Source organism: Petromyzon marinus, chromosome 16 (genome assembly GCF_048934315.1).
Source record: "Petromyzon marinus isolate PM22_M1 ecotype Great Lakes invasive population chromosome 16, UKy_Petmar_22M1.pri1.0, whole genome shotgun sequence".
NCBI lineage: Eukaryota > Metazoa > Chordata > Hyperoartia > Petromyzontiformes > Petromyzontidae > Petromyzon > Petromyzon marinus.
Genome location: NC_133682.1, coordinates 13412098 through 13430003, shown reverse-complemented (window position 1 = coordinate 13430003; position 17906 = coordinate 13412098). Strand labels below are relative to the sequence as shown.

General features: G+C 41.8%; 1 protein-coding gene across 1 annotated transcript in view; it reads right to left on the bottom strand.

Annotated features, from left to right (window-relative positions):
• Positions 1-17906, bottom strand: part of GLRB (glycine receptor beta) — a 216756-nt gene that overhangs the window by 112981 nt on the left and 85869 nt on the right. Inside the window, exon 6 of the mRNA XM_032955146.2 lies at positions 6839-7068. Within this exon, the coding sequence (XP_032811037.2) occupies positions 6839-7068 (230 nt within the window). The remainder of the gene's footprint in view (positions 1-6838; positions 7069-17906) is intronic.

The following is a 17906-nucleotide window of genomic DNA, read 5'->3' as shown; positions in this document are numbered from 1 at the left end:
CTTTCAGACCGCATCCATTATTTTGGTCTCCCACCCCCTCTTTTCCGAACATAGATGGACTCGTCCACCTGAATAACTGCCGCATCGCTCTCCATGGTGCTAACGTAAAAAAAAACGCCACTTTTTTCAAATTTTCTTGCTGTGGTTTTCACACCTGATGATGATTGCTTGTGTTGCAGTCGAAACGTCGTGAGAATTTAATTGTTTTATATTTTTATTATTTTATTGTTTCCCATCGACGTGACTTTACCGAAAGAACCAAGAATATAATATTTAATAAGTTAACATCAAATTAATTATTTCATCCGTATTATTGATTGTATTGTGCATTTTTTCTCACGGTGTTTTCTATATCTTTTTACATGTTGGATTGTGTTACTCTTATGCTTTACTTATTTTAAACCCATATTTTATAACCTTGGCTGTAAAAGGCAATATTTTCATATAACTTTCTCTCTTGCTCTTTCCATTGGTCTTTGACCTCTGAGTACTCTCCTTCAACAATCACGATAGCACAAGAGTCAATTAGGGACCTACTATTAAACACCTAGCAAAGGCTACTAAACGTGCATGCAGAAAAATTTAAACATATTTTGGTGAAAATACATTCCCCTGAATCTCTTCCAACTTCATTCACCGTTCTATAATAATCTTTACCTCTAGATGGTCAATTGACTTATGACTGACTGATGGGGAGGACAGCTCAGATGTTTCTTAATCTCCAATCAAACAGGGCGTCCGATTACATTCACTGGACTTTCTTCCCAATGTCAGATACAGTCTGCATACATTCGTAATTACCTTTCAATTATTTCTTTATTTTTGGAAACGAGTTGACAATACCTCACTTTCCTTCCGCGCACCTCAGATTAGCATAATTGGCTACATATGGTGCGAAAGAAGTTCAACATACATACAGTGAGGGAAAAAAGCATTTGATCCCCTGTTGATTTTGTACGTTTGCCCACTGACAAAGAAATGATCAGTCTATAATTTTAAGGGTAGGTTTATTTGAACAGTGAGAGACAGAATAACAACAAAAAGATCCAGAAAAACGCATGTTATAAATTGATTTGCATTTTAATGAGGGAAATAAGTATTTGACCTCCTCTCAATCAGAAAGATTTTGGGCTCCCAGGTGTCTTTTATACAGGTAACGAGCTGAGATTAGGAGCACACTCTTAAAGGGAGTGCTAATCTCAGCTTGTTACCTATATAAAAGACCCCCGTCCACAGAAGCAATCAATCAATCAGATTCCAAACTCTCCACCATGGCCAAGACCAAAGATCTCTCCAAGGATGTCAGGGATAAGATTGTCGACCTACACAAGGCTGGATGGGCTACAAGACCATTGCCAAGCAGCTTGGTGAGAAGGTGACAACAGTTGGTGCGATTATTCGCAAATGGAAGAAACACAAAAGAACTGTCAATCTCCCTCGGCCTGGGGCTCCATGCATGATCTCATCTCGTGGCATTGCAATGATCATGAGAACGGTGAGGAATCAGCCCAGAACTACACAGGAGGATCTTGTCAATGATATCAAGGCAGCTGGGACCATAGTCACCAAGAAAATAATTGGTAACACACTACGCCGTGAAGGACTGAAATCCTGCAGCGCCTGGAAGGTCCCCCTGCTCAAGAAAGTGCATATACATGCCCGTCTGAAGTTTGCCAATGAACATCTGAATGATTCAGATGACAACTGGGTGAAAGTGTTGTGGTCAGATGAGACCAAAATGGAGCTCTTTGGCATCAACTCAACTCGCCGTGTTTGGAGGAGGAGGAATGCTGCCTATGACCCCAAGAACATCATCCCCACCGTCAAACATGGAGGTGGAAACATTATGCTTTGGGGTGTTTTTCTGCTAAGGGGACAGGGAAACTTCACCGCATCAAAGGGACGATGGACGGGGCCATATACCGTCAAATCTTTGGTTAGAACCTCCTTCCCTCAGCCAGGTCATTGAAAATGGGTCGTGGATGGATATTCCAGCATGACAATGACCCAAAACACAGGGCCAAGGCAACAAAGGAGTGGCTCAAGAAGAAGCACATTAAGGTCCTGGAGTGGCCTAGCCAGTCTCCAGACCTTAATCCTATAGAAAATCTGTGGAGGGAACTGAATGTTCGATTTGCTAAACGTCAGCCTCGAAACCTTAATGACTTAGAGAAGATCGGCAAAGAGGAGTGGGCCAAAATCCCTCCTGAGATGTGTGCAAACCTCGTGGCCAACTACAAGAAACGTCTGGCCTCTGTGATTGCCAACAAGGGTTTTGCCACCAAGTACTAAGTCATGTTTTGCAGAGGGGTCAAATACTTATTTCCCTCATTAAAATGCAAATCAATTTATAACATATTTGACATGCGTTTTTCTGGATCTTTTTGTTGTTATTCTGTCTCTCACTGTTCAAATAAACCTACCATTAAAATTATAGACTGATCATTTCTTTGTCAGTGGGCAAACCTACTAAATCAGCAGGGGATCAAATACTTTTTTCCCTCACTGTACACACATGCTCAATGAATTACAAATATACAGGGTGGCCCAAACTTAAGGGCATTGAGTGATTTTCTTTATTTTAACATTGGCCTTAAAACTTTGTAATTGTTTAATATTGAAGTAAATAATTTATCTATTATCGTTATTTATATATTTTTTTCCTATTCCTTTTCAGATAACATTTAAAAATGTGATTTTTAGTTTTTTACTAAAGAAGAATAAGTCAAATTATTTCGTTTACGAATATGAAAAAAAGACAGCTTTTTTGAAACAAAAAAGTCCTAAATTCATTTCAAAAGGGAGTTCATGCATAAAGTAATATTAACGGAAGTCAGTTTGAATATTTTAAAAATAAATTAAATCATCCCATGTGAATTGTTGAAATAAATATAATTACCCAGTGCCTCCTGACTTTCGGGCCACAGTATATTTATGCACTAAAGCATATTGTGACTGATATTGTAAGCTAACAAATAAGTATTAACAGGAAAACTTTCACGAAAAGTAGGTTCTGCATGGGTAAAAGTGCAGTGCAATGTGTTGCTCACACCACTACTAGCAGAAATGGCCTCCACTAGGTGGCGCTCAATGGGGCCACGAGATAATGCACTTGCCTACTCCTTCAGGCTGCCCAGACATCTTCGACGCATGTCTGTGCACTTAATCACATCAATCCCCCAGACCTACACTGTGCTCCTCCATCAGCTCAACTGTCCGGCCACCAGACTTCTGTACCTACCACCCTTCACCTACCCTCACCCATGCCCATTTCAACACTTCACGCATGTGCCCCATACCCTACTGCCTCTCATCCACGTTGCACCCATCAGACACCCTCTCTCACCATCACATTCCACCTTATTCTGCCTTACCTACCCCAGCAACATCATCTCCATTCCCAGCCCCTGTCCCTCCATCAATTCCATCACCTTCCTCACTGACCGCCATCGGCTTGCTTTATGAAGCGCCCTGAAAAGGACACTATATAAATCCGAAATATAATAGAATTGGGAATAACCACGCTTACACTCCATGACACATAGCCTGCCGATTGACAGGCAGCAGTTATCTTTTAAGAAATTCGTCCATTGCCTCGACTGCCGCACCAGGAGATTGAAAATCGGTATCGCAAGTCGAGTGCGCTAACCATTACACCAAGGCAGCATCACGTGATTGGTTTTAATTCAAATGAATATCCATTTTACTTAGCCAGTAAAGAAAACCATTCATATTTTTTTTATCTTTGTCTTTGTGGATAATGTAATAGGGTATTTAATGGACATTGCAAAGGGGCATGCTACTTGGGAATAACTTGCAAAGGATTCTGATTGAACCATTTCCTCTGAAAACCTCAGTGGCCGGTGTGCTAAGCACAACAATAACCAACCAGAAAAAAATCAATAAAGTCCAATTGAAATGCATTAATTTTATCCCAAGCATGACGATTCAATGTTGCATCTGTTGTCTAATGCAGAGGAAGGGTGGCAATAAAGAGCAAGAACAATACATCATGTTACAAAAATGGAGGCTGTTTCAGGATTATCAATGTAATTGCCATTCAGTTTACAAGTAACACATCTGGGTGTCTCGAAAACCTGTGGCTTTTGATGAACAAAAGCTCAGTTGGTGCACACACCATGAAGAAATTGACTTTGCTGCCCACAAAGTGGTTTCCTCATCTGATTTATAGAGCAGCATTACATTATGCAAATAATTAACTGGCATGTTATTAACCCTAATGATGTAATATAATGCTGCATTCATTGCTTGCTTTACAGGGATCAACAGTAAAATGATACAATTTATATATTTATTTCCTTCTGGCAGAATGTTTCTGGCACAATGTTTACCAAGGTCCCAGTGCCTGACACCATAACAATAATTGAAAACTTGGTCCAACATGGACTGAACCCTGATGTACCTGCACTGGTTAGGCACTGCCTCACCAACACTTACTTTACCTGGAATGGTACCTTCTACAAATAAAATGAGGGTACCCCTATGGGCTCCCCCTTGTCACCAGTGATAGAAAATGTTTTCATGGAGAAATTTGAATCACACGCCATCCAGAAATCCACCCTTCGCCCTTCCCTATGGAAGAGATATGTGGATGACACTTTCGTTATTTGGCCACATGGCCTCCCAGCATTAAACCATTTCCTAGACCACATTAATTCCAAACACCCATCCATCAAATTCACCATGGAAGTGGAGAAAGATCGCAAGCTGCCATTCTTGGATGTTCTGTTTGAGAGGAGGACTGATGGCTCTTTGGGACATTCTTTTTACAGGAAGTCCACCCACACAGACTTCTACTTGAAGCCTGATTCCCACCACCACCCGACTCAAAATAACTCTCTCATCAAAACATTATACCATAGGGCTCATTGCATTTCTGACCAACACCACCTGGCCAGTGAATTAAAACATGTACATCTGGCCCTCAAGATGAAGGGATATTCTGACCGTACCATCTGCCAAGCTGTTTCTCCCACCATACAGAAACAACCACCTGATACTACGATCAAAATCATCACGTTACCATACATAGCAGGCGTTACTAAAATATTTCCAAAATTCTAAACAAACACAAGATACAGGTCCGGTTCAATACAGTACACAAGATCCGTGATCTGATCCCATCCGTAAAGGATGTCATTCCTGACTTACAGTACCCCGGTGTTTACAAATTGAGTTGTACCTGCGGTAACTGCTATATTGGGGAGACGAAACGACGTATTTATGACCGAATCCGCGAGCAAAAATTAGGTTTGAAACACGGCAGAACGAATTCTTCAGCCGTGGCTGATCATTGTTTCAACACAGCGGGTTCTCATGACATTGTTTTCTGTGATACCAAAGTTCTCTGCAAACCTCCCGGTTATTACCAAAGATTTGTCCATGAAGCCATACAGATATACAAACATAGGCACAACTTCAACCGAGAGGATGGTTTCAAATTGATCAACCATTGGAAAGATGTTATAAATCAAGTCAAACGTTAGCTGCCTTTTAATTGTACAGCCATTTCCATTGCTTTCTAACAAAAAAATAGTGCTGTACTTGCTTTCGTGCAGCGCGCCATCGCTCCCCCCGAACCCCCTGCAGCATACCAAAATGAGGTCTTACCCGCTTTTTGCGCAGTGCACCACACCCTGCCCCCGAACCCCCTGCAGTTTAAGAAAAGGCGGCTTAACTCAGCCCTCCCCCCCACCCAAGTCCCTTTTTGGCTCCCCCCCCCCTTAACCTGTATATAATCCCGGCTGTCTCAGAGCTGTCCACTTGACACAGATATTATGCTGTGACTATTCCACCTGAAGACGGAAGCTTGTGTTACCTCCGAAATGTTGTGATTTAATTGAGTTGTTTTATTTTATTTTACCTAAGTGACTTTATCGAAAAAAACAAAGAGTATGAAGCCTTGCAGTCATGAAAGCTTCAAATCTAGAATGAAAGAATGTCATGAGGTTTCGTTATATTCCTGGGAATGTATTATTTTGGCCACACAAGCTTCCCTCCATTCACATGTCCATCTCTGTACCATGTTACTGTGCAGCACTCAGCATTTGTCCTCAAAGTGCATATTTATTGTTTAGTATATGAATGGAGGTGGAATAGTGGTGCAGTGATTAGTGCACTCCACCATGAACCTGGCGACCTGAATTCGATTCCAGACCACGGCTAACATCAGTGGCGAGTAAGTTTTGAACTGGTCCTGGCTTCCCATCCACACATGCCCCCACCACCAATCACTTACCAGCACTGACCAGGATGGCGAGATATGATCACCCCATTGAACTGCATGGTGTGCATGGGGCATTATCTAGCAGTGGATAGTCAAATGGCATAAATCCATTATACATTTGTATCAATATTTTTATTGAAATGGATCACAGAAATTAGTCATGTATGTACTTATGTGTCCCTTATAATTATAATTAGAGACATGGAAAAAATCCACGCGGCTACGGGGATAACATGAGCACTCCAAATATACAGGTGCTCGGGTCGAAATCGAATCCACAACCGCCTGCATACCACGCGAGAGAGTTAATATCTCGCCAAAGTGAAGCTCCATGGAAGGAAACGGTCACATGCCTAGATGGCCCAGAAAGCCCAAGGGACAAGAAGAGGAGGAAGCGAGGGGGAGGGGGTTTACTCTCCAACACACGGGTGTGCTGAAGTAGTAACTAACTGGCACGTTTTGTTTACGTGACAAACCTTACTCATTGGCTGTCAGGTAGTGGCGGGTTTTGACACATTTATATTTATGCGATCTAACCACAAAACAAACCTTTATTATGGATCATTTGGCCTCAATGGTCATCTAGCTGACCTCATGCTGAGCAGAATGTCGCCGTTGCGCGAGATGAAGAGCAGGATGTTCTCCTGCGTCACGTCGTGGAAGTTGGCCATCTTCTCGTTCGCGAAGAAGAGGTCGGGTTTCCAGAGGCACTTGAAGAGCTTGGGGTCCACGGTGAGCATGTCTGAGCCATGGTAGTCCTGCGGCAGCCGCAGGCGTGGGTCGTTCCACTTCTGTCTCAGGAAGATATTCACGCGGTAGTCCTGTCGGAACACAGAGCAGTATGTCCAGGGAGTTTTACCGAAGCGTAGAGGTGAACCCTGTAGCGGCTCGCGCACACTGCTGCTGGTCCTTACCTAGACGGAGCACTGGAGAGGCCCTTTAGAGGGTATTTTTACTTCTATTAACTCTTTTTTATTTTACTGCGTAAGGCCCACTGAGCTGCGAAAATCTTTTTCAGATGCTATCTGGCCACAACTGATCGCTCAGCGAAGTGGCTTATCGCGTGGAAATGTATAGCAACCAAATACTCTGAGCGAATGTTGATTCAAAATGTGGAGGGAAAAACCGGAGGGCCCGGCAAAAATTCCACTCGGCCATGGGGAGAAAAATATGCCAACTCCAAATTATGCAGGCGTCAGGGTTGGAATTGAACCTAAGACCTTCTGTATACCAGGTGAGGGAGTTAACATCTTGCCACCGGGGTAGCGCAGTGCACACCACTGTGCTATTGAAATAGGTTACAGATTCTGTCATGTGGAGAGGTGTATGACCAGGAGCACCCACAAAATTTGATCCCACCCCACGCTACCTGCCGATCAACTAACTGTGTTGAACCTATGTGAGAAGCATCGGTGGAAAATACCTAAACTAATTTTCTGAGCTCAACTGTTAAGCATTGTTGGGTGATAAAGGAGTCGATTGTTAAGTTATTGTAAAATGTAGCACACAGGCTTAATGTGTTGCTTTGGTTTGATGTGCCCGTGAGAGATTATTGGCTTTGTATGGTTCCTTTGGATAGTGCACAGCTCTTCATTGAATGAGTTGTGTCATTTTTATAAGGAAAAAAAGCTGTCTGGCTAAAACTGCTCTTGATGTTGAGGGGACTTAATATCATCTCAAAGTGGAAATTTTTCACCATATGTAAGTGTTGCAGAGTGGACAGAATTATTCTGTCTGCAAGTTGCGATACATCGATTACCTTTTTGGGAACAGCACTAACCATAGAATATGCCTCATAATTTACTTTTATGCCACATGTCCATGACATACTTGGCAACATCTATAACTTCTATCAATAGCACAGTGGCATGCACTGTGCTACCAACAGTGTGACCTGAGTTTGGTTCCCATCCAAGGCTCACATCAGTGGTGAATAATATCTGCACTGGTTCTGGGATTTTCCCTTCATAATTCTGCATTGATTGGCTAGGTGAAGTATGGTTAAACACCCTCTATGGGCAGTAAAGCGTTGAGTACGCCTTCATCCAGCAGTAGATTGATAGAAAGGTTGAATGTAATATATATATTCGTTGATGATGTATTTGTCTATACCGTATTTCTGACAATATTCTACATGCAGGTATAAATGAAAAATAATATATTTTTAAAACACCATATTTGATCCACGAGCAGTATGGTTCATGTTAAGGGTTATTAAATCAACCAACCTGGGTTTAACCTCACAGAGCCAAACAAAATTCAGCAATACAGGTGTTGAAAAAAAAAGTACATGGGTTACAGGACCTCCCGAGAGTGGGATAAGAGAAGAAAAAGATGCATACAATTTTATCAGAAATCCATTCCCATTTCTTTGGCTCATCAGATTCCCACTTTAATCTGAAAATAATTAATTCCACTGCTTTACAACTATACTGCAATGTGATTACAGTGCCTTTATACACATTCGTAATTGATAACAAATGAAGCTGGTACATGAATGTAAAAGAGTGGGCTGCAGTGATACCGAGGGATTTGGACAGGAACATTGCATTGGGAGAAATGTGACCAGTGGTTTTCAATATCAAATAGAGAAAAATAAACAATAAAACCCCTTTTCAAACCTTCAGTCCATTACCAAGGAAGCAGAACAAGTTTCTTCAGCAAATAAAGTTTTAAAAGTACTGCCGTTCTATATTACATTTACAGGGTGACTCTGTCTTAACACAGCACATGTAATGACTGCATGGAAACTGTTAACAAGGAAGTAGATCCTCTTAGCACCATATCGCGGGCATGGGAGTAGCGGGGCAATGAACGCGGTGATCCGAGTTCAAGTCTCAGGCATTGCTAACTTCAGGCGTGAGTGAATGCTGAACTGGTCCTGGGCACCTCCCTTCACTGACCCACGCTAACTAGGCTGGTGAAGTATGGTCAAACAACTTCCACGAGCGACATGATGTGGAGAGGCCTTTACGCAGAAAAAGATTGACAAAGCTGGAATGTTCGATTACGTTGTGTAAAATGTTTATAACAATGTAAATACCTGCAAATTGTGCTGGAGAGTTAAGTTGAAACTTCAGAGCACAGTAACATAGAAGTTCAAGTTATTGCTTAACTTAATCGCAAATAGAATATGTGGATTTGACATGGTTTTACTCTGAATTGTAGAATCAGGTGAAAAGTTAGACGCATTGCATGTGGACATGGCGGTGGCGTTGGTCAAAATCAAGTGATTCTGGTGTAATTGGCTGGTTCAGAAAACGGATATAGTGCTAGAAAATGAGCCAGCCTGGGCCAGACTAGAAGCAAATTCCCCCATGATTGTTTAAGGATCGTGAGTTGATTGTCTCAGCCTGATCACCAATGAGTCTTACAAAAAAACATCACATTATATTTTACTTAGTCACTCATTTGGGCACGTTCCAATTCTGAAGACTTCAACTGTTGGTGTTATGGTCATATGACCAACACTATGAGTGGGAGATATGAAATGCGCCCCAAGTAATGTGCATCAGAGGTCTATTGAAGTGAATCATAAGCAGTTTTGTGTCACCTTCCACACCCATTCTGGTGACACAAAGTGATGCCCTGCTTGCTTCAGCATTTACTTCTTTGTCTCATGACATGATGCAGATAGTGAACTTTGGATGTAATTTGGCCAAACCAGTTATTGTTTTCAAGTCTGTCCATAAATGTACTCCGAAAATAAGTCTGCTCCAGCCACCTTGCTTTTTATTTAACGACGATATAGTAGGGAATGTGTTGTTGTTTTTCGTCCTGTTTTATTCCAACTGTGCCAACAGCATTATTGCGTGAGAGAAAGCAACCATTTGGATCTCGTGCAGAGCAGCACATAACCCCCGTGCATTGGAGAATTCCTCGACGTAAATAATTGCCGTGTCTTGTGCTGTGCCTACATTACGTGGCACTTTGGTGCCTGCTGAGTTCAGTGGATGGTTGTACAACCGGGCCACAAAGTATTAGTGGCACTAAATAAATAAAGTAAAATTCCCAATTAAAATATCCCAGCACCTGCAGAATATGATGGGCACACTCTCCATGGCATACTCTGAGTGCAGTGCCCTCACGAGATAATTATTTCTGCTGCTGGATTATTTTATTCCTGCATTCTTGGGGTGCCACGGTGGTGGAATGTTAACTACCTCGCTTGGTATATAGGAGGTTGTGGGTGCCATCCAGACCCTGTAACCTGTATACTTGGGAGTTTGCATGCTCTCCCCGTGATCCCGTAGGTTTTTCTCCAAGTTCTCTGGGTTTTCTCTCCACATTTATAAACATGCGTTTAGACTATTGGCTGCTATCCATTTCCACCTGATAAGTCACTTCATTCAGGTAAAGTACCATTTGTGGGCAAGTTTCTTAAAAAAAAGTGCTACATATCTCAGTGGGTCTTACCTGGTACATTTTTTATAGGGTGGGTTGTAAAACGAATAAGATGTCCTCCAATAACCGCTGTGTGCTGTGTGACCACACGTATTCTATATGCTGATATGGTATGGCACGGAGATTGACAATGCTTTACCGACCCGGTGTTAATATCGAGAGACGATTGCCAGCTGCCCTATCGGTATTAAACCCTCTGTTTACGATGGTAGTGCTAAGGGAAATTAGCATGGAGTCAGTAATTGATTGCCAACAAATTCTCCAATTTGGCTAAGCAAAGTGATAATATTTAGCATGCAACTTTTGAAAGTAATTATCTATAGTCTAATGCAGATGTCGGCTACCAAAATAACAAGAAGAGACATTTGTTCTTCAAATTTCGTAAAAAAAATGTAATCAACGTATCAAGAGCCGCAATGCATGTAAACACGAGAGAGTCCTTCATGAAAATAACGTCACGCAGCAGTGCTAAGTAGCTGCTTGCGGCTCGGAGCCGCAGGCTGCTGACATCTGGTCTAATGGATGATTTGGCTAGCATTTAAAAAAAATGATAATGCACAACCATTTTGCCATCCATTGCTGGATGAAGGTCTTCTCTAGCCACGTGCGTAATGGGGGGGTTGTTTGACCATACTTCACCATAGCTGTCAGTGTAGGTTAATGAAGGGGGAAAGGTCCAGGACTGGCTCAGATATCACTCGCCATTAATTTTGCCCATGGCCTGCAATAGAATTTAGGTGCCCAGGTTTACAGCACTATGTGAAAGCACTAAGGACATCGCTAACCCATTTTACCATTATCCTTAAGATTGTATTAAAATGCACAACATGCACCACTTACTAGCACATGAACTATGTGACATTCCTTGAATTTTCAACCGATAACCATAACACAGAGAACAATTCAAATTAAATTATGTTGGTTTCACCATGTAAACCCCAAGCTGATTACTTATACAGCAAGGGAATACGTATGAGGTATAGTTATCTTGCAAACGTTTATTTATTTACAAAAACAATTACGTGAGGTAATTGAAAAGTTTGAAATTTGGGCTATGATATGTCACTCAAGGTAATCACAGGGTAAAGTGTTTGTTCACTTCAAAGTGGAATGTCATCATTGGTACATCATTCCCTTGTTATTCACGAACTTGCTATCCACGATATTGGATATCCACGAACTGCATCTGGAACTATGCACGACTGCATTGAGAGAGATAAAAAGGAAATTATGACATACAGTGACGAGAGATAATGCGATGCGATAAAGTGATGAGATGAAGTGATAAGAAAAAGTGATGAGAGATACAAAGATAAGATACAGTGATAAGGGAGAATGTGATGCGAGAAAGGGATGATATAAAGTGATGAGATGAAGTTATGAGATTAAGTTATGAGACAAAGAGATGCGAGAGATAACTTCTCGAAGCTTTAGAAGAATATGCAGACGTTGCGCGTACGATATCCGTTGGCCGATATAATAATACGTAAAATAGCTATTCACGAGCATCTCCGGAACGAATTCCTCGCAAATAACAAGGGGGTGCTGCAATTCACTGTAGAAATAAATGGCCATATGCAGGACTCAAGCTGCCAACTCAGTGCAAATTAGCTTACTGGCGAGTGCACTGACCACTTAGCTGTACAATCGTCCAAAAAATGTTGCCGTGCAGTTCATCATGTTAATCCGCAACATTTCAAAGGTGGAATGAATGGGGAATCTCAGCTGGATTCCTGCTGAGGCTGACAGCATTTGTCTTGTGATCAATGACTCTGCACGTGGACACGACCCTACACACTGATGCCCCAGGTCGGCAGCACGTGGACATTTCTAAACAGGTCATTACGCACCGCGACGACAACATGAGAAGACAAGCAGCCCTCCTTTTAAGGGTTCTCTTTTAAGGGTTCTCGATGCATTGTTGTGAGTACTTTCTTCGTATGAGAGCTGTTATATAATAGCCATCTGATTGGTACGGTGGCATAACAGTTAACGCGCCACACTGTGAGCCCGGTGACCTGAGTTTGAATCATAGCCACGGCTAACATCAGTGGTGAGTGATAAATCAACTGGTCGTGGGGCCCCATCAAGTAACCTACCCGCACTGGCCAGTGTGGTAAAATATGGTCAAACGAAAAATATGACATCAAAGGCCATAACTTATAGTATTGATACATATTATTCTTACTATTCTATTGCTGACTAGGTAATTTAATGCCGATTTTCCCCATGATAATGAAGTAAATGAAATTACAAATCAGTATTTATTTATGTTAAAATTTTGCATTATTTTATAAAACATCCGCAGATAGAAAATTTCACATTCGGTATATCAATTTTAGGCAACAAATATCACACCGGTTTACCCGTTATTATTGAAATGCTTAGTTTGTTAACAAACAACACGTAACATAGGGGTGCCACGGTTGTGAGATGTTAACTACCTCGCCTGGTATACAGGAGGTTGTGGGTTCGATCTCCACCTCGACGCCTGTATATTTGGAGTTTGCATGTTCTCCCCATGGTCGTGTGGATTTTCATCCGTGTCCTCTGGTTTTTCCCTCCATATTTTGAATATAAATGTGTTTAGAGTATTTGGCTGATATACATTTCCATATTATAAACCACTTCGTCGAGCTACCAATTGTGGCCAGGTCGCTTCTGAAAAAGAGCTAAATATCTCAGTAGGCCTTACCTGGCAAAATAAAAAATAGTTTAGTTTTCAAAGAGTGTTCTATAACCTAGAGTTATTAAAACATTTGAAAAGGTGGCTGGTGGGCTGGGCCCATACCACCGTGTTGGCGGCCCAAACTCACGTTCACTCTGCTCGTTCGCGGTAGATCACTGCCATGGTAGCCCCCACATACACACAACATACATTCTGCCCCCACCCCCTCCCATCCGAGAGGAGCTGGAGCCGGGCCTGAACGAAAAGCAGAACTTAAATAATCGACAACTCTTTGTATCCAAAGAAAGCAGTTACGTCATATTAATTGTGATGCCACTGTAATAGGCCTTGTAAAACTGCTGATATTACCACTTATGTTCAATTAAACTCTGTAACATGTTTGCTCCAATAAGAAAAGTCTCAACTCCTTTAACTATGTACGTTCCACGGCTTAACGTTTTTTTTTCTGAAGGACTGGCAGATGCCTCTGCAGGCTTCCACACCCCTAATTGTTTATTCAAATGCAAATAGCAGTATGGAATACAGACCACAAAACCTGATCTGTGTTTTGGGGGCAGACCAGTGGTGTAGTGGTATTGCGCACTGCACTATGAACCTGGTGAACTGAGTTTGATGCCTGACAGCAGTCAGGCATCAAACTCAGGTCACCAGGTTAAAGATGACAAACCTTAACTCACAAACAAATATACTGTCGGTCTATAGATGTCTTAATGCATTCTTCTGTAATAATTAGTAATTATCCGTCTCGCAGGAATAAGAACCTACACACAAGTGATATATAATCAAATGAATTAGGGCCACATTTGTTGTTTTCTACTTGGGGGTCCGAACAGTTACAAGATTGCCTATGAGTCGAGGCCCGCTTTATAATGGAATATTTGCATGCCTAGTCACGCCCACCCATAACACAGAGCTGCCAGAGAATAAAATGTCTGATAATAGGTTTCCCCCCTTTTTTCTGTCAACAAAACAGGTATTAAGATGTGAAAACACCAAACTGAAACCTTTTACAGGGAATCATGTCTGCATTAACCACAATGCTTGTGGTCAGATTGGAAACAAAAAAACATACTCTGATAATATATGCATTGTCCTTGACTCGTCTCCAACGGTGTTAGACCAAAAGACTTCAAAAGAGATACAGCCCAAAAAATGCAGGATCAGAGTAATAAGAGCTCGGGGTGAGCATCTACATTTTAGGACCTCCTTTGCCAGTACAAAAATATGCTAATATGTTTTTCCCCTTTTTTATGGCAAAATAACAGGTGTTAAGCTGTTAAAACACCAAACTGAAACCTTTTACAAGTGCTTCCAGAAGACCCCTATTTGAGGGCGTATTGCTCTGGACCGTTGTGCGATCATGAGCTCTGTTTCTCTCCCGCTCGGATGTCTGCATTGTGTTTTTGGGTGGTTGTCCTATGGGAATACTGGTTTTCGTAATATAAAATGTGGAATTTATACATTTGTCTTAGGGCCATAAAAGGAGATTACTGCATGTAATACCTTTTTGAGCATGGAGCCACTGATATCTATAGTATATACCAATCGGACATGCACCATATATCTCAAATGTGTTTTCGGGTGTCCAGTACAATGCCCGACGTCTCACACTATGTGTTATGCTCCCAGTACATGGAGCAAAACATTGGACATTGTGCCGAACAATCTTTCTTACAACCCAATGACACATGGGAGAGCGATACAGCACAACTGCAAAAACTACGCAGTAGTATTCATAAAATAAATACCAATTTATGGGAAGTCAACAGTGGTTGTCTGATGGAGTGTTTTGTTTGTTTCCATAATTAAAACAAAACCTAATTTCCAGTATACCGAGACAGGCATAGGGTGGTCCGTATCTCCATGGGTGACCCTGATGCAGCAAAGGCAATACTACATTCCTATGGCAGAAGTCAGACTCTCCTTTGGTCCATGGAAAGCTGATTTTTTTCTGCACCTCCAATTAGCATGGTTGGCTACGTACGGTGCAAAAAAAATGCAACATACATCTGACCAATGTTTAACCTTATAACTTCCAATTGCTTTATTATAAACTATGGCAATGCCATTAAACAGTATACCACTTTCTTCTTTTAATATTCTTTGGGTCTTTCGGTAAAGCCATGTGGATAGAAAAATAATACAATTTTCACGACATTTCGATCACAACACAAACAATCGTCATCCAGGGAAAAAATATAGCGAGAGAGCTGCCGAGGCAGGAGAAAATACAACGGGAGAGCTGCTGAAACACGAAGTTATATAAGCTTGAGATTGGCTCAGCCCAAGAGTAAGTATTGCATTAATTTGCATGTAAATATAAGATCGGTGATGCACCTCCACGACGACGATACAGCTGTGGAGGTGGCCATTGTATTGTGGGAGATGAGCATGTCAATGTAAACGAACCAACGCGACGGTGGCTGTGCTAGTGAGAGGGACAACCCACATCGAGGAAAAGGAGCAATGGTGGCTGTGTTAGTAAGACATTAGCATGTATGTAACTCAGAGAGACGGAAATAATTGCGAGCATCGGCAGGGAGGATGGTAACATCACAGCCAGTTATGACTTAAACTGGTTAATAGCATCCTTCCAATGATTGCGCAGTTAGAATCTATCTTCTCGGTTGAAATTGTGTCTGTGTTAAAATATCTGGATGGCTTCATGAACGAATCTTTGTTGATAGCCAGTGGGCTTGCAGAGTACCTTCGTCTTGGAAAAATCTATTTCGTGTGTGCCCACAGCATTAAAGCAATGATCAGCCACAGCTGAGGAATTGGTCCTACCGTGTTTCAGATCTGCCTTATGTTCACGAACAAGGTTCGAAATATGTCGCTTAGTTTCCTTACTTACTTCATCTGGAATGGAACATTCTACAAACAAGTTGAAGGTACCCCGATGGGTTCTTCCTTATCTCCAGTTGTAGCCTATGTTTTCATGTACAAAATTGAGACATGCATTCCAGGCAGAGATACATAGATGACACGTTCGTCATCTGGCCACATTGCTTACCAGCTCTGGGCCAATTCTTCAACCACATCAATTCCATACACCCAGCCATCAAATTCACCATGGAGGTGGAAAAGGATGGCAAGTTACCATTCTTGGATGTTTTCATCGAAAAGAGACCACATGGATCAATGGTACACTCTGTCTACAGGAAAGTCACCCATACGGATGGCTACCTAAAACCTGACTCACACCACCATCCAGCCCAGAAGAATTCCCTCATCAAAACTCTACACCATAGAGCTCGTTGTATTTCCGACCATCACCACCTAGCGAGTGAACTGGAGAACGTACACCAAACCTTCAAGATGAATGGATATTCAGACTACACAATTCGTAAAGCTATCACCCCAACCATTGTGAAAGAAAAAAAAACATGATGCCCCAATCAAAACCATCACCTTGCCATACATAGCAGGGGTCACCAATTTTTTCTCTCCAAAATCATGAGCAAACACAAGATCCAGGTTCGATTCAACACAGTACATAAAATTCGTGATCTGATCCCATCTGTGAAGGATGTGATCCCTGACAAGCAATACCCCGGTATCTACAAAATAAGCTGTGTTTGCGGCAGTAGTTACATTGGAGAAACTAAGTGACATGTCTCAGACCGTGTTCGTAAACATAAGGCAGATCTGAAACATGTAGGGCCAATACCTCGGCCATGGCTGATCATTGTTTTAACACTGTGGGCAACACGAAACTGATTTTTCCAAGACGAGGTACTCTGCAAACCCACTGGCTATCAGCAAAGATTCGTTCATGAAGCCATCCAGATTTCTAAACACAGACACAATTTCAACCGAGAAGATGGGTACAAACTGAGCAATCATTGGAAGGACGTTAATAACCAGTTTAAGTCATAACTGGCTGTGATGTAATCTATCCTACCTGCCGATGTTAGCAGTTATTTTCGGCTCTCTGAGTTGCTTTAGCAGGTTAAATGTCTTTACATTAACAGGCTAAATGTCTCACTAACACAGCCACCGTTGCTCGTTTGCCTCGATGTGGTGTTGGTTTTCGGTTTTCCTACATTGACATGCTAATCTCTCACAATACAATTTCCACCTCCACAGCTTCGTCGTCGTGGAGGAGCTCAGCTCTCCGATCTTACATTTACATGCAAATTTCATCTCTAGCCCCGCCAACTTCGATTATGACCCTTGGGCTACACCCATCTCAAACCTTTATAACACCCTGCCTCAGCAGCGCTCCGGCTATATATTTTTATCTGCCTCAGTAGCTCTCCAGCTATATTTTTTCACCTGATGACGATTGCTTGTGTTGCGGTCGAAACGTCGTGATATTGTATTATTTATTATTATTTTTCTATCTACGTGGCTTTACCGAAAGACCCAAAGAATATGAATTCCTGCAGTCACATAAGCTTTAAGTCGTGACAACAAACTAAACACAAAACGCAGTTCTAAAGAAACCAGTTTTCAATCCATGTTTAAAAGTGCATAGCTCCAGTGGCCGCAGAAGCGCATCTGAAAGCATGCGATGCAGTGACCATCTTTATTCTGCTGTGTGGACAGGAACATGCACATTTT